This window comes from Salvia hispanica, chromosome 4 (genome assembly GCF_029641045.1).
Source record: "Salvia hispanica isolate PSC_SH4W2 chromosome 4, Shi_PSC_v1, whole genome shotgun sequence".
Lineage (NCBI taxonomy): Eukaryota > Viridiplantae > Streptophyta > Magnoliopsida > Lamiales > Lamiaceae > Salvia > Salvia hispanica.
This window is the reverse complement of record NC_142695.1, coordinates 45,759,706-45,781,047: the sequence shown is the minus strand read 5'-3', so window position 1 is coordinate 45,781,047 and position 21,342 is coordinate 45,759,706. Positions and strand designations below refer to the sequence as shown.

At 36.4% G+C, this 21,342-nt stretch overlaps 3 protein-coding genes and 1 non-coding gene across 5 annotated transcripts; 3 read left to right on the top strand and 1 right to left on the bottom strand.

Annotated features, from left to right (window-relative positions):
* The first annotated feature begins 2,528 nt into the window (after positions 1–2,528).
* Positions 2,529–4,990, top strand: LOC125196542 (Putative adipose-regulatory protein (Seipin)). Of its 2 annotated transcripts, XM_048095105.2 has the most exons (3): positions 2,529–3,118; positions 3,305–3,702; positions 4,237–4,990. In XM_048095105.2, the coding sequence occupies exons 1-3, from the start codon at positions 2,611–2,613 to the stop codon at positions 4,714–4,716; spliced, it is 1,386 nt and encodes a 461-aa protein (XP_047951062.1). In that variant the 5' UTR covers positions 2,529–2,610; the 3' UTR covers positions 4,717–4,990. The 2 variants fall into 2 exon arrangements, with proteins under 2 accessions (XP_047951062.1, XP_047951060.1); XM_048095103.2 differs by having other exon boundaries at positions 2,530–3,702.
* Positions 4,991–5,093: 103 nt separating this feature from the next.
* Positions 5,094–6,317, top strand: LOC125195222 (uncharacterized). Its single transcript, XM_048093402.2, has one exon. The coding sequence runs from the start codon at positions 5,251–5,253 to the stop codon at positions 6,193–6,195; it is 945 nt and encodes a 314-aa protein (XP_047949359.2). The 5' UTR covers positions 5,094–5,250; the 3' UTR covers positions 6,196–6,317.
* A 7,943-nt stretch (positions 6,318–14,260) lies between these two features.
* Positions 14,261–15,018, top strand: LOC125218009 (transcription factor GTE7-like). Its single transcript, XM_089056778.1, has 3 exons — positions 14,261–14,533; positions 14,615–14,864; positions 14,969–15,018. Exons 1-3 carry the CDS (start codon positions 14,261–14,263, stop codon positions 15,016–15,018), a joined length of 573 nt encoding a protein of 190 aa, XP_088912904.1.
* A 6,167-nt stretch (positions 15,019–21,185) lies between these two features.
* On the bottom strand, positions 21,186–21,259 carry TRNAI-AAU (transfer RNA isoleucine (anticodon AAU)). The gene has a single exon. It is a non-coding gene; the product is annotated as a tRNA-Ile (tRNA).
* Positions 21,260–21,342: the final 83 nt, after the last annotated feature.

Here is a 21,342-nt window from a genome sequence, read left to right as displayed (position 1 = left end):
ATAGCAGACTACAAATTAATTAATGGATATAGAAAGTCTTAGACACGGGAAATAATATATTAAAGAGGTTAACCCGGATTGCTTGTAATCACGGATTGGATGGGCGGTCAATATTTCTTCTATAGTGGCACAAGAAATATTCCATTGGCCTTATATTAAATTATGGGTTATAATTTAATTAGTAAAGAAGGTCCAATGGGGAGGTCCAATCCAAGCCCCATAGATCTCTAACCTAGCCCATCATAAACTCTATAAATAAGATGTAAGGAGATGAGACAAAGGTTCTCACAAACCCTAGCCTCCACACTTGGCTTTCTTGTCTTCTCCTTCAAGATTCTTATTATTTCTAAGAGATTCCTCCCACAAGGAATTTAGATCTATAGAGTTAAGGGTCATAGGTTAGAAGATCTTTGGTCTTGCATTCACAATCAAGCTTCAAGATCTACATGTGGAGAAGTAGCAAGCCACTTCGATTCTTTGGAGAATCATTGTTGTAAGTATTCAACAACATAATTTAAATTAAATTATGTGATTAATTGCGCAATAATATGTCTCTACATGTTCAAGCATGAAATTGAATCGACCCACATAATCACCTAAATAGATTCTTGTGTGTATTTATTTGTTTTGCAATTTCCACTGCGATTATCCCCAACAAATACGTCCATAAACGGCTCTATTTTTTGGAAATCCAAAATATTTTTTTTATATATTTAATATTAATTTCGAATTTAGTGAAAAAAAAAATCAAATTTGCCAACGGCTATGTCGTTGGCCAATCAGGAGCTGTCACGTCGTGCTGCTCAGCGGCACGGACGGACGTCATGCATCGGCGGATGAGCGGTGTCCCCGCCGCTGGCACGGACGGACGGGGCACCGCTGCGGATGCTCTTATCCTTTTGTGATTGGGAGCAACGTAATATATGTGTTCGCGTTATTTTGTAGAAAGGTCTGGGTTTAGAGTTGAGTGACTGTATGAAGATTTGTGTCTTTTCTATGTACTCTCTTTATCCACCATTTAAAGAGCCATTTGACCATTTTGGGTTGTCACTTGTCATGATTTATAAAATCATTTACTTTATTTCACTTTTAGTATATGGACCATACATTCCACCAACTTTTTACACTTCAATTCATTATAAAACTAATACTTTAAATGAGTCACACATTCCACTCACTCTCTTCTTTTACTTTTCTTTACAAAATCAAATAATTTCTTAAAAATCCGCAAAGTCAAAAGAGCTCTTTAAATGGTTAGTAAAAGTATGAGATGTTTACATCATATGTATGTCCGTATAATATTTGAATCTCAAATATTCATTTATTTGTTACTAATATAAGTAGATCTAGTATATTATGCTTAGATATGCTATATTGGCTCTTTTCTGTAGTAGTAACATCTTGGTTACCATTTCCAACCATTTACACTAAACTCAAACTTATTTTTGAGTTTGAGTCACACCAATAAGTAATTTTACTCCAATCATTTACTAAAAATTCAAACCCAAAAGAATATTCCATATTTATATACTTTTTATACTTTTTTTAATTATACCTACATATTTATTTAAATTGCCTAGTCCCACACTATTTTATCAATAATTTATGTAAATTAAATAATTATACAAAATTTTCTTATTAATATATTTATGTATTAAATATACTTTATATTCAAAAAAATTACACTGCTTTTAAAATTAAAATACACTAAACTTATAATAATAATAAAATTCAAATATAAATTGAAACACATTTAAATATATCGCAATTACATAAAACATACCACGATAAAAATAAAAAATAGCTAAAATTCAAGACTCTAAATTTGTGTATTGTTCCCACAAATGATCAACCAGCGTATTTCAATGTTCCAGATGAGCACTTTTATTTCTTATTGCGTTGTATCAGGCCATATACTGTATGCAAATTCCATTAAAAAAATTGTGTGTAAAACAGATTTTGTAGACCCTAGTACAACGCTAACATATCTCTAATTCTCTACTCAATATGTGCAACTTATGCCGGCTGTTTCAACTATCAAGTACTAGTACACAAATTATGCTCGGTTGATTCAAATACCTCAAAATAAGAGTAAGCACTATTATGCAATTTTTAAAACTTTTTTGCGGTAGATATTCAATTTTGGCGTTTATTTCAAATTTAGTGTTGTTTCATAAAAAAAAAAACAAAAATGGAACTAGGTATGGTGTCTTTTTGGAAAACATTTTTACACCAAAAATGAGATTTGGTATATGATTGGAGGTGGTTTAAGAGCTTGTAATAGTTACGTGTAACCGCGAGCTACAACAATCCTCACAGTATGAAAATTCAAATTTGAATAAGCATGACCCAAATCCAATTTACTTGATATATTTGGTGATGTCCCTTTTTTTTTTTTCTATTTTTCTATCTATAGAATAATGTGATATTTTTAAAAAACGTTGTGGAATTAAGAAATACTCATATTACATCACCAATAATAAATCAGTTAAAAACCGGTCCTCCCACAGCCGTGAACTCCCGGAGTACAACTCCTCGAGCACAACGTATAACAATAATCCAAAGAAAAAAAGGCAAAAATTTCCATCACACAAATTTCTGGCCATATACATGGGAATGGAGGAAGCGAAATCGAGCGCGCAATTTGGCGACGACGAAGATGAATATCAAGATGCCGTAGACGAATTCGAATTTTACGATTGCCGCGAGAATTTTTCCGATTCAATCGAATCCAATCGTGATGAATCAATCTCGGATCCTAGCCCTGTTTCAGTTGAATCCAATCTGGAAGACAAATCCCCGCCGCCAACGGTTCTCCGCCGCCGCAGGTCTCTGTCGAGTAAAAAATCATTCAGAGATGACACGGCGGAATCGGCGAAGCTCGGCACGCGGGAAAATGTGGACAAATACTTGAGAGAGAGAAAGGTGTCGCTTTCTCGGAAATTCGAGGGATACGAGAAGGCGTTGGAGGATACGAAGCTTGCTTTGCGGAGGAATGAGATGAACGAAGAGGAATCAACGGTAACGGATGCGCTCGCAACAGCTCCTGGTGAAGAATTGGGCTTCAGAGGAAGTGATGATTCGGATTCGGATTCGAACCTTCTGTTAAAGCTGGCTGGTATAGTAATCAAGCCTATCGCCATCCAAATTGATTTGCTAGTCAAAATTGTTACGTTTACGATTCGATTGGCGTATTACTCGTACATGATTGTGTTTAACCCCCTGGGGCTTTTGCTGGGATTCCGAGGGTTTCTAATTCAGCAATTGAAAAAAATATGGAATCTCACGTTTGGAATTGTTTCAGAATATGTGTATGAATGGTTGAAAGAGCAGCGAGCGGCTTTGAAATTAGGGATGAAATGTGGTTGGGGGTTGTTGTGGTCAGCTTATGTGTGTTCTGTATTGGTCGGATTGTTGGTGTCCGCATTTTTGATGGGCGGAGTGTTGATAAAAATGGTGGTGGAGGAGCCGATTACTATGACTAGGAGCTTGAATTTCGATTATTCAGAGAAGAGCCCGGTGGCATTTGTGCCGATTATGTCAAACGTGAAGATGAATCGTGACATGAGGCATTTCGTGGAGAAGCCTGGGATCTTTAAGGCCAGTGGATCAAGGGTCGTGCCACGGGATCATGGGGTGCAGATTACTGTGTCTCTAACGTTGCCCGAGTCTGAATACAACCAACATCTTGGGATGTTTCAGGTATGTTTTGTTTGATGTTAGTGTATTGTTCTTGTAGTGATCGAGTTTATTGATGACTGCATTTTATTGCTAAACATGGATTGAAGTGGGATTAGTTTAATCGTATGTTGTTTATCACTTCCTACATGAACTGCAAGGCTGTTGGTTTTGTAATATTTGTATTTATAAATGTGTTGGGTATGCTGGTCGAGATCGTATTAAGTGAGCCTTTTGGTTTTGTATATTCAAGAAATTTTGCTGATAGTTTAGTTCTTTTGGTTTTTATGCTGAGCTTTTTCTGGATTGACATTATAGTATAGTGAGGTTGAGCCTATCTATCTATGGATGGGATGCCTACAGCTTTTGGCGTACACTGCTAGGGATCTCACTTTCTATGTGTTTTACAAAACATACAAAAGAAATGATGATTTGTCACATTCTTTTGGTCTCTAGTCTCTAGGCATGCTTCCCATTAAATTAAGCTTATGTATCGGAAGCCCTGGTGAACATGCCCATTGTTAAACTATTCTGATAATTATGTGTGCCTCCTTGAAGGTCAGAGTCGATTTCCTTGCTGCTGATGGCCAAATTCTGGCAACATCACGACGTCCCTGCGTGCTGCAGTACAGGAGCCAGTCGATTCGCCTCCTGCATACTTTCCTCAAGGTCGCCCCCATTCTTACCGGCTACACATCAGAAACCCAGAACCTGAAAGCAAACTTCAAAGATTTCACCGAAGGTCAAACCCCAACCGCTTCCATAAAGGTTGTTCTTGAGCAGCGAGCTGAGTACTCACCCGGTGCTGGAGTCCCAGAAATATACAGCGCATCCCTGACCCTCGAGTCCAATCTCCCTCTCACAAAAAGGATCTTGTGGTACTGGAAGAAAACACTGTTTGTGTGGGTAAGCATGGCAGTGCTTATGATTGAGTTGGTTTTTGCTCTCCTTTGCTGCAGACCTCTCATCATCCCCAAAATAAGGCTCTGGGAAGCCACGCCTCGAGAGCCTGCCTCTCACCACGATCTTAGCCTGTGAAAGCTGAAACGAGGACGATGGGGAACAGCAATAACAACGTGCCCTCGTGCATATGGGGGAGCGTCGTGTTGTGAGCCTGTTCTTTCCTTGTTTGTACGCGACACAGCGCTGCATTTTTGTGCGTAGAACATGTATGCATATTTTTCACACCAAGTTTGTAAATAGTAGGGCTTAGGACCAATATTTTTTATCTTACATGTTTTATTAGATCATGAACTCCTCCGCTAATGTAAGAACATATTCTATATGTTTGGCTTCATCAGTTTGTTTTGTCTATTATTTGTCATATAAAAGATATTAAAGACTTGAGGGAAATGGAACTACTAGCATAAAAAAACTTCAATGGATAATAAAAAGTGTATATCCCCACCACACAAATTTGAAAATACGGCAGATGTGAACAGTTAACTTCACTCTTTTCCCCTTTTAGCTTCGGTTCCGAACCTTCACAAATTCTGTTTTTCTGCCCATTTAGCTTCGGTTCCGAACCTACACAAATTCGACCGTTGCAACCGAACTTTTAAACTTTCAAAAATGACTACTCTGTTTCTTCTTCCCCCACCAAAAAAAAACTCAAATCTTCTCCCCCGAAACTCCCTCACCTCTCTCTCTCTAGAAATAGAAATGGTGTCGAAGGTGGTGAAAAGAACCCCCACAAAATCCCTCAGAAACCGGAAAAACCTCCCTTTCACCCATCGCCGCAGCCGCAGCCGCACAAAGTCACCGATCAAGAATACAGCCGCCGCGGCCGTCGCCTCCATCAACAAATCCTTCCACACCTGCCACCGCCACCTCATCAAGATCTTCACGAAGCTCGCCCGCATCGCCACCCCCAGAAAAACCCCACGCAAGAAGGGCTACAAAATCCTCGAAAAAGCCCCATCAAATGCATCCGATATCCGGCGATCTCTCTTCACCGACAAATACGCTCTCCCTCCGCCCCTAGACCCTAGAAAAAATACCATTTTCCTCGACCTCGACGAAACCCTAGTTCACTCCACCGCTACTGTGCCTCCGGAGAGGTACGATTTCGTCGTCCGCCCCGTAATCGACGGCGAGAAATCCGAATTCTACGTCTTGAAAAGGCCTTTCGTTGATGAATTCCTGGGCTATTTGAGTGAGAAATTCGAGATTGTGATTTTCACAGCTGGAGTTGAGGAGTATGCGTCTCTGGTTCTCGATAAGCTCGATTGGAGGAAGGCCATCTCGCATCGATTGTATCGTAATTCGTGTAGAGCTGTGGATGGGAGATTCGTGAAGGATTTAGGGGAAATTGGGAGGGAGCTGAGCAGGGTGGTGATTATCGATGATAATCCCAATTCGTATCAATTGCAGCCGGAAAATGCGATTCCGATTAGGCCGTTTGTGGATGATCTCGGCGATGAGGAGCTGAGGAAGATGATGGAGCTGTTTGAGGGCTGTGATTTGGTAGAGGATTTCAGGGATTTTGTTAGGAAGAGGATTCCGACTAGGCTTTAGTGTAATTTGCTTTTTTTTTAGATGATTTTGTTGAATTTTTTGGGGTTGATTGGTTTGGGGTTTTTGATAATTGAACATATTGCGTCCGATTTGATGTTTTAATTTCAATTTTACGTGTACCATATATCGAATCAAAGATTATTTCAAGTTATTTCATCTAAGCTTTATATATATATATATAATTGTGATCAATTGAGATTATTTAGGCTAATTGAGAAATGAGATGCAATAACAGCCACTCATTTTTATTAAATGAGTGGTCCAGATTTTGCCACACAATAAATATTTTTAGATTAATTTATTATGAAAGGGTATAATAGTAAATTCAATGAAAACAAATGAAAACAAACATCTTCGCCGCTTCCGTTCTTCAATTCTTCTCCCACCAAATTCTGGCGCATCCGATCTGATGCACCTCTCTAGCGACGACGAATTCGAGCTCCTCCGCCGCTGCCTCGCTCCAGAACTCCACCCACCGCGCCGTCCTCCCCTCGCCGCTGTCTAGGCTCCTCCAATTATTCAATACAGCCGATTTCTCGATCTCGATCTCTCTGGATTTGTTAATTGAGATTAGAAGCAACTGAATCCATCTAACTATATCTCAATTTCATGAGCAACAACTGTTCTCAATTTCAGATCTGTCTCAGTGATCTGTCTCACCGAAATCGGCCTCGAGAGGTAACGAATTGAATTCCGACGTCGATTCGAAATGAATCCCCTCCAATTACTTGATGCAGCCGATCCGCAAAGGCTCAGTATCCTAATCGAAGCGCAGTCGAAACGAGAATGATGGAGATTTGGTGACAAGAAGACAGAGATCGAAAATTGAGGAGAAGAAATCTGTTTCCACACAGCCGCACATGCTTACCTGGCTTACAGATGTGTGAGAAAGAAAATTGGAGCTGAGAATTTGGAGAGGGCGATTAAAATTGGGGGAAATTAGGATATTCAAGAGTGATGATAAATAGCATCTCATGGTCTTGGTTGACCGCAGCAACGGCTGCTGCATTTTTATTTTGATAAATTATATATAACGAAATTCCTTTTTATTCTCAGAACTTTTATCTCGATATTTAACATTTAAATCAGTGTTGATTATTGATTGATTACGCCTGCTTTTATTTGTTTCGGTTTGTTTATCAGATGAGAGTATTTGGATGTTCTATGTGGGAATATTAGCAACATTTATCTTTACTCTATTAATTTGGATCTGTAATATAATATGGTTGGAAATCGCTAACTTGGTACAGGTTTTGTGGTTGAATTTGTTCCTTTTTGAAGTTGAATGTGATGCTTTGTTTTGATTAGAGCAATGTGGTTTATGAGCATTTCTTCAAATTTAAGGTTAATTATAATGCACTCCAGGTGTTTGGTGATATTCTCCAAATGCAAATTAGTTGCTAAGAGATAGATTCAAGATTTAGCTATCTTCCTTTTTTAATGTCAACTGCATATATAATCTATGTCAACTACATATATAATGTCAACTATGTGTACAATCCATGTCAACTACATATATAATGTATGTCTAACTACATATACAATTCATGTCAACTACACACGTATAATGTCAACTACACAAGCCTGTCGGATTCTTTGTCAGCACCGGGACTCAAGGGGGCGGACAAGAGACCACTGCGTAAGCTTCAATTTTACTCTTGTATTAATTTATTATGATAACGTGGCTTGCTTCAATGATGTTGAAACATGAATTGGAAGATAGTTTGTTGGAGATGAATCGAATTGTTTGTGTGATGCTTTGGATTTTTCAGATTGATGTGGAAATGCGTTGCAATTGTTTGTTTTACTTATGTATACTGCAATTTTGAAAATGTTGCCTTGCTCTAACAAATGCAGATTAATGTGGTGTTTGATTCATTAGAATCTTTGTTCACTTGTAGTTACCGAATTATTGGATGGAACTTTTGGAATGACTTCTTGTATCTGTGTTTGTGAAATTTTGGAACAATAGTACTCACTAGCATCTGACTGAAAATCGACTGAGATATTCTTCTAATTTTGTTAGAATAGATTTTGTTAGAATAGATTTTGTTGCTTCCACAAACGATGGAAAGTCTGGGATCTTGTAAGACACTATATCTGTAGATGCAGCAGTTTTGAAGTTGCAACTGACTAAATTGATGAAAATGTTTATTTTTTACATGAATTATATAGCTCGTTGACATAATAACGTTTGTTGTTGACATGAATTTTATAGGACGTTGGCATAAATTTTATGAAAAATGTTGTTGACATAAATTATATGTAAAACATTGTTGTTGACATAAATAATATAGGTCGTTGACATGAAAATATTCGTTGTTGACATTAATTATTTGTAAAATGTTGTTGTTGACATAATAGTTGACATAAATAACATTTGCTTTTGACATCGTGGTTCCCATAAATAACATTTGTTGTTGACATCGTAGTTGACATAATGTCTCCGTAGTTGACATCGCGAAAATGACAATTATGCCCCCTAGTTGACATAATGTTTGAGTAGTTGACAGGTGCTATTTTATGGGAAGGTGACATTTAACAAGTTTAAAGCAGCTGTGAGGGAGCGTATAGTGGACTTCGCAGCAAAAGCCCTTGGATCGTTGCCGTATTGTTCTGCAGTCAAATCCGGCTTCAACGACATGAATTATATGTAAAACATTGTTGTTGACATGAATTATATGTAAAACGTTGTTGTTGACATAAATAATATAGGCCGTTGACATGAAAATATTCGTTGTTGACATTAATTATTTGTAAAATGTTGCTGTTGACATAATAGTTGACATAAATAACATTTGCTTTTGACATCGTGGTTCCCATAAATAACATTTGTTGTTGACATCGTAGTTGACATAATGTCTCCGTAGTTGACATCGCGAAAATGACAATTATGCCCCCTAGTTGACATAATGTTTGAGTAGTTGACATTGCGCGAAAATTGTGAATGAGTGGCTGAAAATGCATCTCAATTCTCAATTAAGCTAAAAAATCTCAACCTAACAAGACCCGTTGTTGATATTTGATTTTGCTCTCTATTGACATCTATTGTATGATTTTGTTTTTTTTAATTTTAAGATTTGTTTTCTGAGTTGTACACTCTTTATACAAGCTGTTGACATTTGATTATAAGTTGTTGACATTTCAATACAAGTTGGAGTCAGACTTGCCTCCGTGCTACTCGCTGATGAGGGCGTCCAGGCTTGACATTTCAATTACAATTACAATTCATGTTTTTAAGGTTAATTACAATTAAAAATTATGTCAACTATATACTAGCCATGTCAACAACTAATATAATTATGTCAACTATGGTGCATATCGTGTCAATGGTACATACAAGTCATGTCAACTACGGTACATATCGTGTCTACTACACGTACAAACCATGTCAACTATGTTACATACTATGTCAACTACACGTACAAGCCATGTCAACTATACATAGAAACCATGTCAACAACAATTATAAGTCATGTCATCTACACATACAAGCCATGTCAACAACAATCAGAGTTGTTTCTTAGTTGTTAACATATACTAAAAGTTATTGACATTATCTTATTAGTTGTTGATATTTGATTCTGCTCTCTAATGACATCTATCTTATAATTTTCTTTATTAATTATAATATTTGTTTTCTGAGTTGTTGATACTTTATACAAACGGTTGACATTTGGTTATAGGTTGTTGACATTTCAATACAATTTGTTGAACTGATTAACATTTGATATAACTGCTAAGTTCAAACTTCAGAATCCACAATAATAGTTTTAAAACCCATCCAACTATATAATTTAAGATTACTTACACATGGAGACATAGTCATATAATTTAAGATTACTTAAACATATAATTTAATTATGCTCAATCATAATTCATATTTTTAAGGTTAGTTACAATTAAAAATCATGTCAACTATATATACTAGTCATGTCAACAACTAATATAATTATGTCAACTATGGTGCATATCGTGTCAACAACACATACAAGTCATGTCAACTACGGAACATATCGTGTCAACTACACGTACAAGCCACGTCAACTATGTTACATACTATGTCAACTACACATAGAACCATGTTAACAACAATTATAAGTCATGTTAACAACAATTATAAGCCATGTCAACTACACATAGAACCATGTCAACAACAATTATAAGCCATGTCAACTACACATAGAAACCATGTCAACAACAATTATAAGTCATGTCAACAACACGTACAAATCATGTCAACAACAATTATAACCAAATGTCAACTACACTTTCAAGCCATGTCAACAACAATTCAGTCATTTTATAAAAACAATATACTATTTAATCTTAGTTTTAGTTATTTTATTTTAACAATATTCTCTACTTTCTCTTTTCTTTTCTCCTGTTGCATTTCTTTGTTCACTTCAACTTGTGCGTCATCCATTGGGCTTGCGGTTGGTGGTGAGATAGGAGAGGCTGATTCACTGGCTCACCCCTTTAGGATCATAACCTGGCGATGTAGGGATATTTTCTCTGTTTCTTTCTTCTGCATACTGCTTGTAAATTAGTTCTACAATGTTAGTATATAAACTGTAGGAGTAATCTAATGTCAACTCAGAGAAACATATGTAAACAAAATGATGTACTTACTTCATCAAAGAAATGTCCAAATTTAAAAGTTGGAAATTCAGTCAAATCTTCAAGAACTTCCTTTTCTTTTCAGCAATAACTATTGATTCAGATATTGTTTTCCAGTGATCAAAAGTATCAGACTTGTCTTGAAGGAACGTCTTGGACAAATGAAGAAACTTGTCGGCCATAGATTCAAGTGAAGTCGTTTGGCTTTCAAGTGCAGATCAACTCAAGCAGTTGCATCAAGAAGCAAAACACATATGATGACTGGTGGGAGGGGGTATTGATTGACAAGAGAAACCTCAGATATTTATTCAGGGACAATAAAATTACAAAATCCACTGGATAAAAACAGACACAAAACACCAAAATATGATTACACATCATCCCTAAGACCCTAATTGTTGGGAACATCTATGAATTGACACTTGAGATTCTAGTAGAGATTGAAAAGACTTACAGCTATGCCACATGCAATGAGTCCAGGCTTCTCCCTGTCATCCATACAGACACATAGCAGTAGAAAAGCTCCTATATACCAAGGGATTGCACCCAGAAAGAAACTGGTAATAAACCTAGCAAAAAAGCAGCAAAATCAGAGAAGTTCCTATTTCACTGAACAAGATGGTAAATCATTCAACTATCAGCTGCACCGCATACATTATCTCTTAAGAAAAGCAATTTTGAAATAATTAAGTAGACAATGACTGCTAGATAAACTTACAAGAGCCATCCAAGACCAACACCAAAACAGGGGAGCCGTTCCTCCCTAAAAGGTCCATGAGCAACAACATGACCTAGAAACATTTGTATGTTTTCTACAGCCATTCAAACAAGCATACACTATGTCAATATAATTATGTCAACACATATTCAAACAAACATACACTACTACTGTCAACAATATATTATTATAGCTATGTCAATAGCTAGTATATAAAATGTCAATAATCTTAAAATTTTTAAAATCAAGAAGAATAAATCAATATCAATTATACACGATATCATGTCAATAAGAAGTATACCATGTTGACAACAAGTGCATGCATGTTTTTACGATTATGTCAATAGATAAAGTACATAATAAATCTATGTCAATAACAAGTATACCCTATCGACAGCAAGTGCATGTATATTCTTAAAATTATGTCAATAGATAAAGTACATAATAAATCAATATCAATAACAAGTATATCTCATATATAGCAAACATAATTATCTGGTTACTATTATGTCAATTTGACTATGTCAACAGCGATTCTAATAAGTATACACTATGTCAATAACAAGTATATCATGTTTAAAGCAAACATAATTATCTTATTACTTTTATATTAATTGTTAAAGTTTATAATGTCAACAGCAATCCAAACAAGCATACACTGTGTCAACAGTATACAATATCATCTCAATGACAAGTATATGTTGTTTATAGAAAACACAAGTCTATTATCATAACTATGTCAATAGCTATTGTATGAAATGTCAATAATCTTAAAAATTTAAACAAATCCTTAACTGGAAGCAGATGCATGTTCTCTTTCGTTTTCTCCAGCAGCCTTGTTGATTTTCCTCTCTTTCGATTCTACCATCGCTAATCAACAATAAAAAATCAGCAGAAATCGAATTCAGAAGAAAACAAATCCAGATCTGTTTTAATACACTAAAATCGAAGCAATATACTTAAAATTTGAATCAATTTTTAACCTGAAGAATTCGCTTCAACGACCGCCGATTTGGAATGCCTTTTTCTGGCTACAATCGGTGCTTCAACTTCAACTACTTCTTCGATCCTCATTTTTGGAAATTAATTGATGTAGAAAACTGAACGAAGACTAAGATTAGGAGATGAATTGCGACGAAGGGAAGAGAAGATGCAGAATTGTAGAAGAAATTTGGGAGAGAACTCAGAGAAATGTTCGAGAGTTTTGCCAGCGTGTTTTGAATACAGCTGAAACATTTTAGAGCTGAAATGACAAAAATACCCCCCTGTTGACATAAACCAGAGGTTGTTGACATCGCGCTAAGATTGTGAATGGGTGGCTGAGATTGCATCTCAATTCTCAATTAGGCCCAAAAATCTCAACCTAACAGGACCATATATATATATATATATATATATATATATGTATATATATATATATATGTATATATATATATATATAGAGGATTGTGATCAATTGAGATTATTTAGGCTAATTGAGAAATGAGATGCAATATCAGCCACTCATTTTTATTAAATGAGTGGTCCAGATTTTGCCACATAATAAATATTTTTAGATTAATTTAATATGAAAGGGTAGAATGGTAAATGTTGATTCCTTGCATCTGGACGCATTGTTGGGAGAGAAAAACTGGGTTTCGATCTGAAAATCCCCAAAACAGAGAAGAAAACCTCTCAATCTCGACTGCAATTGAGCGGCGAGGCATCAATTGGGGAGTGCTGAAGAAGAGCTTATGCCTGCCGTGGGGGTGACGCGGCGCAGATGCGCCGGTGTGCGATTTCCGTCTCGAAACGTAGGGTGAAACGGAGTGGTGAAACAACAGAGACTGTGGCAGCTGTGAATTGAGCTTGCAGCGATCATGTAGCGCATGTTTGAGCGCCGCCTGCGCCTGCGATTGCACTGATATGACGGCGACGAGGTGGTGGCAGCTCGATCATGTCTCCGCCGGAAGAGCTGCCACAGCAGGGAGCCGGACGCCGTCGCCTAAAGTGACGGCAGACAAGCTGACGAAGTCGAAATCTAATAATCAATCAATTAACGCGGACGGCGAATTCAGCTTCGTGTTCAGGCAGCTCGCCGGAATCACGAGCGCGAATCTGAGGAGCAAGCCGTCGCCGTTCCGTACTTGGCGAGCGCTTGGAGGAGCTTCGACGAGTAGATTTGCTGCTGCGTCTCCGATTTCCATTCGATTGGTGAGTTTTGGTGCTGGTCGTTATTTTCTGCTATATCGCGGCTATGGATTTTCTACTTGTTCCGTCTCCTTATCGACGATATACCGGAATTTAGTGCTGGATTCGCTGACAGGAGTGATGATGACATCTTATTAGCTGCTGCTTTTCAATGAATCCAACGAATTTGATTTGAAGATTTTGCAGCTGCAGATTCAACAATTAAAGATGAGACAAATTCAATACCACCGCCAGATTATGGAATTGGATGAACTGATTTCAAAGATTGATTCATCAAAATTTGCTTTTGTTATAAAATTTGAACTTTTTGCAAGCTTGATTATTAATTCGTTTATGGAATTGAAAGTTTTAGGTTTAGATTATCAATTGTGTTGGAGTGAGGAATCAAGCTTAATCATAATGCACTCTAGGTGTTTGGTGATATTTCCTAATTGGGAATTAGTTGCTAAGAGTTAGATTCTCAATTTTAATGTCAACTACGCACCTATAATGTCAACTACATATAGGTGATCGGAGAAGGTGAAATGCTGATTGGAGATGGTGAACTTTGGGTTGCAGAATTTACCCCAAGAGAAGATGCCTCAACTTGTACAGATAATCAGGAAGAGGGATGAGCATTTGGCACAGGATGTCAATGAAATTGAGCTTGATATTGAGGCTCTTGATACGGAAACGCTGTGGGAACTTGATCGGTTTGTGACCAATTCGAAGAAGATGGTGAGCAAGACAAAGCGGCAAGCGTTGATGATGAACAACAATCCAGCTGCTGGAGTTTCTATTCCCTCCAGTCCTGTTACTGATGCTGATGTGGTAAGTTAAATTTGCATCAAGATTTTTGTCTTTTTTGTGGTGTTTTCACTGTTTATTCATGTTGTTGGTAATGTTGTGTAGGGCGCATTGAGCGACAAGAATGATGATTGTGGCAAGATGATGAAACAAAATGATGAAGAAGATGTAGATATTGATGACGATATGCCAGCAATGAGTTTCCCTGTTTTTGTGGAGATTGAGTTTGTGAAAGAAGGTGTTGTTGGGCAGGAGAATGATGGTGTTGTTGGACAGGAGAATGATGGTAGAGGCAATGGCAGCAGTAGCTCAAGCAGTTCTGGCAGCTCAAGCAGCGATTCGTCATCCTCGAGTGGTATTGATACTGATTCTTCTTGCGTTTCTACATTGTGTTGGGTGAAAGTATGGAAAACGGAAACAGAAACAGATGTTCATTCGTTTGAACTTGTTTTTTTACAGATTCTGATTCAGGGAGTTCCTCTGGTAGTGAGTCCGGCGCAGATGATTGACCAATTTGATGATTGAACTTTTATTTGATGATTGAATTGGATGTCTGGCAGTTTTATCGCTTTTTCTTGCCTGTTAACTGTGATATCTCAACTTTGTTTTAGTTCATTTGATATTTTGGCTATTGATATGTGAATTATAAGTGTTATTTTTCAGTTGTTGACATTCGATATTCTCGGTATTGATATGTCAATTGTAAGTGTTATTTTTTAGTTGTTGACATTTTAATACGAGTTGTTGACATTCGATATTTTCGGTATTGATATGTCAATTATAAGTGTTATTTGTTAGTTGTTGACATTTGATATTCTCGATATTGAAGAAATGTTAAATGTACAATTTTTTTTATTGTTGTTGGATGATTTATCAAGTATGAAAGGAACGGAAAATACGTAAAGAATTCTGCTTTTGAGGCAAATGTTACGTGTCTCTCTCTTTTATTTCTCCAAATTAAAGCATGAAATATTTTGCACTCTGATTGTTTGGTAATATTTCTCATTTGAAAATTAGTTGCTAAGATTTAGTTATCTCCCCTTTTTAATATCAACTATGCATGTCAACTACCTATATAATCTATGTCAACTACATATACAATTAATGTTAACTACACACATATAATGTCAACTACATTTACAATTCATGTCAACTATGTGTACAATCCATGTCAACTATATATACAATTCATATCAACTACACACATATAATGTCAACTACGTATACAATTCGTGTCAACTATACACATATAATGTCAACTATAAGTTGTTAACATTTGATGCAGGCTATTGACATTTGATGTGCAAGCTATTGACGATAATACCCCTAGTTGACATAAACTACACGCTGTTGACATCGCACGAAAATTATTAATGAGTGGCTGCATCAAATGTCAACAACTTATAGTTGACATTATATGTGTATAGTTGACATGATTATGCCAACTAGGGGTATTATCGTCATTTCATTTCTAAAATGGCGGAATATCGAATGTCAACAACTCGTATTAAAATGTCAACAACTAAAAAATACTCTCTCCGTCCCCGATTAAGAGTCACACTTTTCCATTTCGTTCCGTCCCCAATTAAGAGTCACACTTCATTTTTACCATAAATGGTAGTAGGTCCCACATTCCACTAACTCACTTCACTCACATTTTATTATAAAACCAATATAAAAAAATGGGCCCCACATTCCACTAACTTTTTCAACCAACTTTTCTTTACATTTCTTAAAACCCGTGCCCGGTCAAACTGTGACTGCTAATGGGGGACGGAGGGAGTAACACTTATAATTCACATATCAATAGCCACAATATCAAATGTCAACAACTCGTATTAAAATATCAACAACTAAAAAATAACAGTTATAATTCACATATCAATTGACATGTAGTTGACATGGCTTGAAAGTGTAGTTGACATGGCTTGAAAGTGTAGTTGACATGACTTATAATTTCGTGACATGGCTTGTACATGTAGTTGACATGGCTTGAAAGTGTAGTTGACATTACTTATAATTGTTGACATGGCTTGTGCATGTAGTTGACATGGTTTTTTTTTTTGAATTTTTTTTACATTTTTTAAAAAAAAAAAAAAATTAATTTTTTTCAATTTTAATTTTTTTTTATGTCAACTACACAGTTGTTGACATTTGATGTCAACTACATAGTTGTTGACATTTGATGTGTAGTTGACATGGATTGTACACATAGTTGACATTATATGTGTGTGCAGTTGATATGATATGGCTTGTACGTGTAGTTGACATGACTTGTACGTGTAGTTGACATGGTTTGAAAGTGTAGTTGACATGGCTTATAATTATTGTTGACATAGCTTGTAGTGTAGTTGACATGGCTTGAAAGTGTAGTTGACATGACATATAATTGTTGACATGACTTTTACGTGTAGTTGACATGACTTGAAAGTGTAGCTGACATATTACTTACTTTCAGAAACATCGCAGAGCTTCCACCAACATACACAAAAACTATTAGTCAATTAAAAAATTTAATAATTTCGACACGAGGATTCAATATCTCACAAATCTTATTGTTCCAATTTTTAGATCTACAAATTCCAATTCAGGAAAAATGAGTAAAATTGCAGATCTCACTACAAAATCCAACAAAGAGTAGAAATCAATGTTGTCGGCGAGGAGCTCTCGGCATCCATCTCGAGATCGGGCAAAACGTCGCCGTCTTCGATTCCGAGGAAGAGATCGTTGAAATCAATGCTATTGAGCAGAATGACGCCTAAGAAATCGGGGAACTTGGCAGCGTCGATCGAGAAGCCTTCCATTTCACCTTCCATATCGGAAGGCGAAATGTCAACATCTTGTCAACAACTTGTATATAGTGTCAACAACTAAAACAATTCTTGTAATTAAAAGATAACAACTATTTTATGGCTCTGCACATCATCATCGTCATCATCAATATTGAGAGTGCTGCTTTTCACTCTATTCCTTACAAGATCAAGATGTTTTCCTCTCTCTCTCACTCTTTCTCTCAAATAGATCAATATGTTTCTTTCAGGAACCAAGAAGCTGTGGAAATCTTAGCTCAAGAGGCAAACAGAGAGAGAGATTAAATATGGTAAGATATTAAGACCAATAAAAAATCAGCAGAATTAAGTAAGACAACAACTCCATCAAGAACAATTTCAGCTCAAGAATAAGAAAAACAATCCACCAAAAAAAATCTCTCATTGAAAAGAAAGGAAACATTTGCTAGAAAAACAGAACACATTCAACCTTCACTATAAACAAGAAAAAAGAACATTTTATTCTGGAAAAAAATCGAATCTTAATAATTAGATTAGAGAGACAATTCACTCTAAACTTTCACACGCATAAACGCACACACCTTCTGAATCAATTCATCAAACACCTGGAGAATCCGATCGAGCTCCACCACCTCTGCCGCCCCCTTGCGCTGCTGGTGGCTCCAAAACGGCACAAACGCTCTCTTCACCTACTGCAGCACGGAGAAGAGCTCCGGCGGCACGCCCTGCGGCGGCTGCTGCTGCTTCGTGATCCACCACGGCGACAACTCCTCCCTCGAAGCCGGAAAAATTAATCGAATCCATCTCTCCTCCTCCAATTGAACACAAAATCAGATCTGGAAGCTCGAGAATCCACGAAATCACACTCCTATCCTTCCGATTCTGGAAATTGATTTACGGAACGAAGCAATTGCTCGTCAGCAACACATTGCAAGCCATAGGAGTCAGAATCGTGCTCGGCACGATCTACATCAACATCGGATTAGACAAATCGGGGATCGAGAAGCGATTAGGTCTCTTCGTGTACACACTCACTTTCCTCCTCTCCTCCACCACCGAAACCCTCCCGATCTTCATCAACGAGCGACCAATCCTCCTCCGAGAAGCCTCCAGCGGCGTCTACCGCCTCTCTTCCTACCAATCCGTCTTTCAGATTTTCCTCTTCATTCGTCATTTAGATCAGCGAGATTTTGAATGTTTACGTTTTGAATTTTGAAGATCAGCGAGATTTTGCAGATGAAGATTTGAAGATTTTGGAAGAGAGATTTTAGAGAAATTTTAGAAATTGGTTTGAAATCAGTTTGGATGTTTCACGCTTTTTCTATTAAAGAAATTACAATTTTACCCCCTTGTTGACATAATGTTGTATTTGTTGACATTTTGTTTAGCTTGTGGATTAGTGGCCCATATTGCATCTCATTTCTCAATTTAGCTAAATAATCTCAACCTAACAAGACCCTATATATATATATATATATATATATATATATATATATAGGGATGTGATCAAATGCAAACTCTAAATATTGTACAAACTCCAAACTATGATCTGGACCGTTAGAAAATATCAACAGATCATGAAATAATAGCAACAAAAAATGTCAACACAATGTCAACGGTTGATGTTGTGTTGAAATTGTGTTGACATTGTATTGATATTGTGTTGATATCAGAATCTTGAAATTTTATACTGTGTTGACATTATGTTGATATTGTGTTGAAAAAGTTTAGAGTTTGTACAATATATGAGTTTGCATTTTATCACTACCCTATATATATATATATATATATTAATTAAAATATTGAAAAAATGAAAGAATGTTCATTATTGCCCAAAAAAACAAGCACTAAAATAAACTTTTTATTTAATAACACAAAAATTGATATACAATTAATTGCGTTGGAAAATTTTAGAAAATAATATTAGTGCGTGAAAGAAAATGTTCATGAGTGAAGAACAAATTATCTTAAACCTTTTGGTTTTTTTAGGACGTTTCCATTTGTATTCTAGTTTTAGTTGAACACCAATAATAAAGACGCTTTTTGAATACAAAAATTAAACCAAATAGTAGAAATTTAATCGAAGTTGTAATGCAAATTATGATATAACTAAACCAAATAGGAAATTAATCGATAAACATTCTAATTTGAATTGGTCGACAAGGATCTCATAATGTAATAAAAACAAAATTATAAGCTAAATATGCACCAATGGACATCACAATAATTGTATGTCAAATAATAACTGGTCAACAAGATCTCATAATGAAATAATGCCTCCGTACTTAAAAAATAGTTCCTTATGTGGACAACACATGTTTTAATGAGAAATTGATGAATTAAGAGAGAAGATGAAAAAAAGCTGGTAAAATAAAAAAAATGTAGAGAAAAAGTAGGTAAAGTAAAAAAAAGAAATTTTTCACTTTTAAAAATGAGATTATTTTTTATAAGCATCCCAAATAATAAAATGAGAATGTTTTTTTTGAACGGAGGGCGTAACAAACAAAATTATAAGCCAAATATGAACATATAGACATCACAATAACTGTAAGTCAAATAAAAAAGCAATTAAATTCTAAAGGAGTGATTAAATAGGATAGAATATAGTGTAGCCCAATATGAAGTTTAAAAACTGAAATACATATGCTGAACATGTTTAGATTTCTGAAATAGAAAAATCCAAATAAAGAAATTTAAAAACAATAACTTAACTGATACGAATCCGGGTAGCGCTAAACCAAGGAAAGTGAGATGAAAGAGGTGACAAAGAGCCAAGCCGCAACTGGGGTCAGATTCGAGCAAAGATTCGTCTATCCATATGATGTCCAAATGCTTGTCAAAGACCACCATTGTCTTCGCCATCGAAAGAGCTTCGCGTGAGTACCTTGCACGCTTCAATCGGAGCACGGATGAGGAAGTTATGGTCATTTTACAAAAGTCGCGCAGTCCAACAAGCAAAACGCTCGACGACAGTGAAAACGCCCGGGCGGGTGTTTTATGTCCGAGAAGACTTCAAAAAGGCGGGATTTTGAATTATTTTGAGTGACTTTTCATATTCCAACACTAGTTTGAGTGACTTTTCATCTCTCAATCTCCCACATCTATAAATAGGGTCTTTTGTATCTTTTGTACGAGATTAGATCGAGTGTTTAGATAAAGAGAGTGTCTCCTTTGTGAGAGTCCCTTCCCCATGTTGGGTGAGATGATGTTTGAAAAAATCCATGGCCGGGCTATGGTTACTTGGTGGTTGGCCCGGGGTTATCCACTTGGTAAATTCACAACTAGCACCATGTAACTAGTGGCGGAGCTTGAGTGAGAATATACCCTAGGGGCGGAGCTTAAAAGAGTATACCTCTAGTGGCGGAGCTCGAACGAAAGTATACCCTAGTGTCGTGAAGCTAGCGAGTGAGTCTATTTAAATGGTTGCTTGGATGAAAGTTGCCAAGGGTTTCCATCATCTTTTTGGTGGAGGTCCTTCGGTCTCCAAGAGGTTATTTGTTCACTCCTCAATTTCTTCCATTTCGATCCCCCTCGTCCATTCTACTTTGTTCTATCTTTTTGTGGGGTGGAACACCTATCCTTTTTAGTGTAATATTTATTTAAATTTCAATGTAATGTGTTTTTATGTTATTGTTGTAGTGTTTTTAGTTTGCAATTTTAATTGTATTGTTTATATAAGAACAAGTCTTGGACTAATTTTAGAGATTCTCATTATTGAGCGTGATCGAAATAAGAAACCAATGAAAGCTCTAATATTTTGTGGCCTAAGATGGGAGACTATAATTAGAGTATAAGATTTTCTGTAGTCAAATTAAATAGAAACTAGTAATAAATTAGATTATCCAATGTAAAAATAGGAATTTAATTAAATAGAGGAAAAATAAAAATGGCCCATGCAGGTTTCGAACCTGCGACCTTCGCGTTATTAGCACGACGCTCTAACCAACTGAGCTAATAGGCCAACTAATATTGAGTCGTAACTTTAATTTATTAATAAGTAATTAATTTCCAATTAACCAACAAGCAAATTGCTTCTCTTATGAT

Excerpts from the sequence above, each read along its gene's own strand:
- LOC125196542 (XM_048095103.2), top strand. The coding sequence starts at position 2,611 with ATGGGAATGGAGGAAGCGAAATCGAGCGCGCAATTTGGCGACGACGAA. Across the intron at positions 3,703-4,236 it reads AACATCTTGGGATGTTTCAG|GTCAGAGTCGATTTCCTTGC; the intron begins GTATGTTTTGTT and ends GCCTCCTTGAAG.
- LOC125218009 (XM_089056778.1), top strand. The coding sequence starts at position 14,261 with ATGGTGAACTTTGGGTTGCAGAATTTACCCCAAGAGAAGATGCCTCAA. Across the intron at positions 14,534-14,614 it reads CTGTTACTGATGCTGATGTG|GGCGCATTGAGCGACAAGAA; the intron begins GTAAGTTAAATT and ends AATGTTGTGTAG. Across the intron at positions 14,865-14,968 it reads CGATTCGTCATCCTCGAGTG|ATTCTGATTCAGGGAGTTCC; the intron begins GTATTGATACTG and ends GTTTTTTTACAG.
- LOC125195222 (XM_048093402.2), top strand. The coding sequence starts at position 5,251 with ATGACTACTCTGTTTCTTCTTCCCCCACCAAAAAAAAACTCAAATCTT.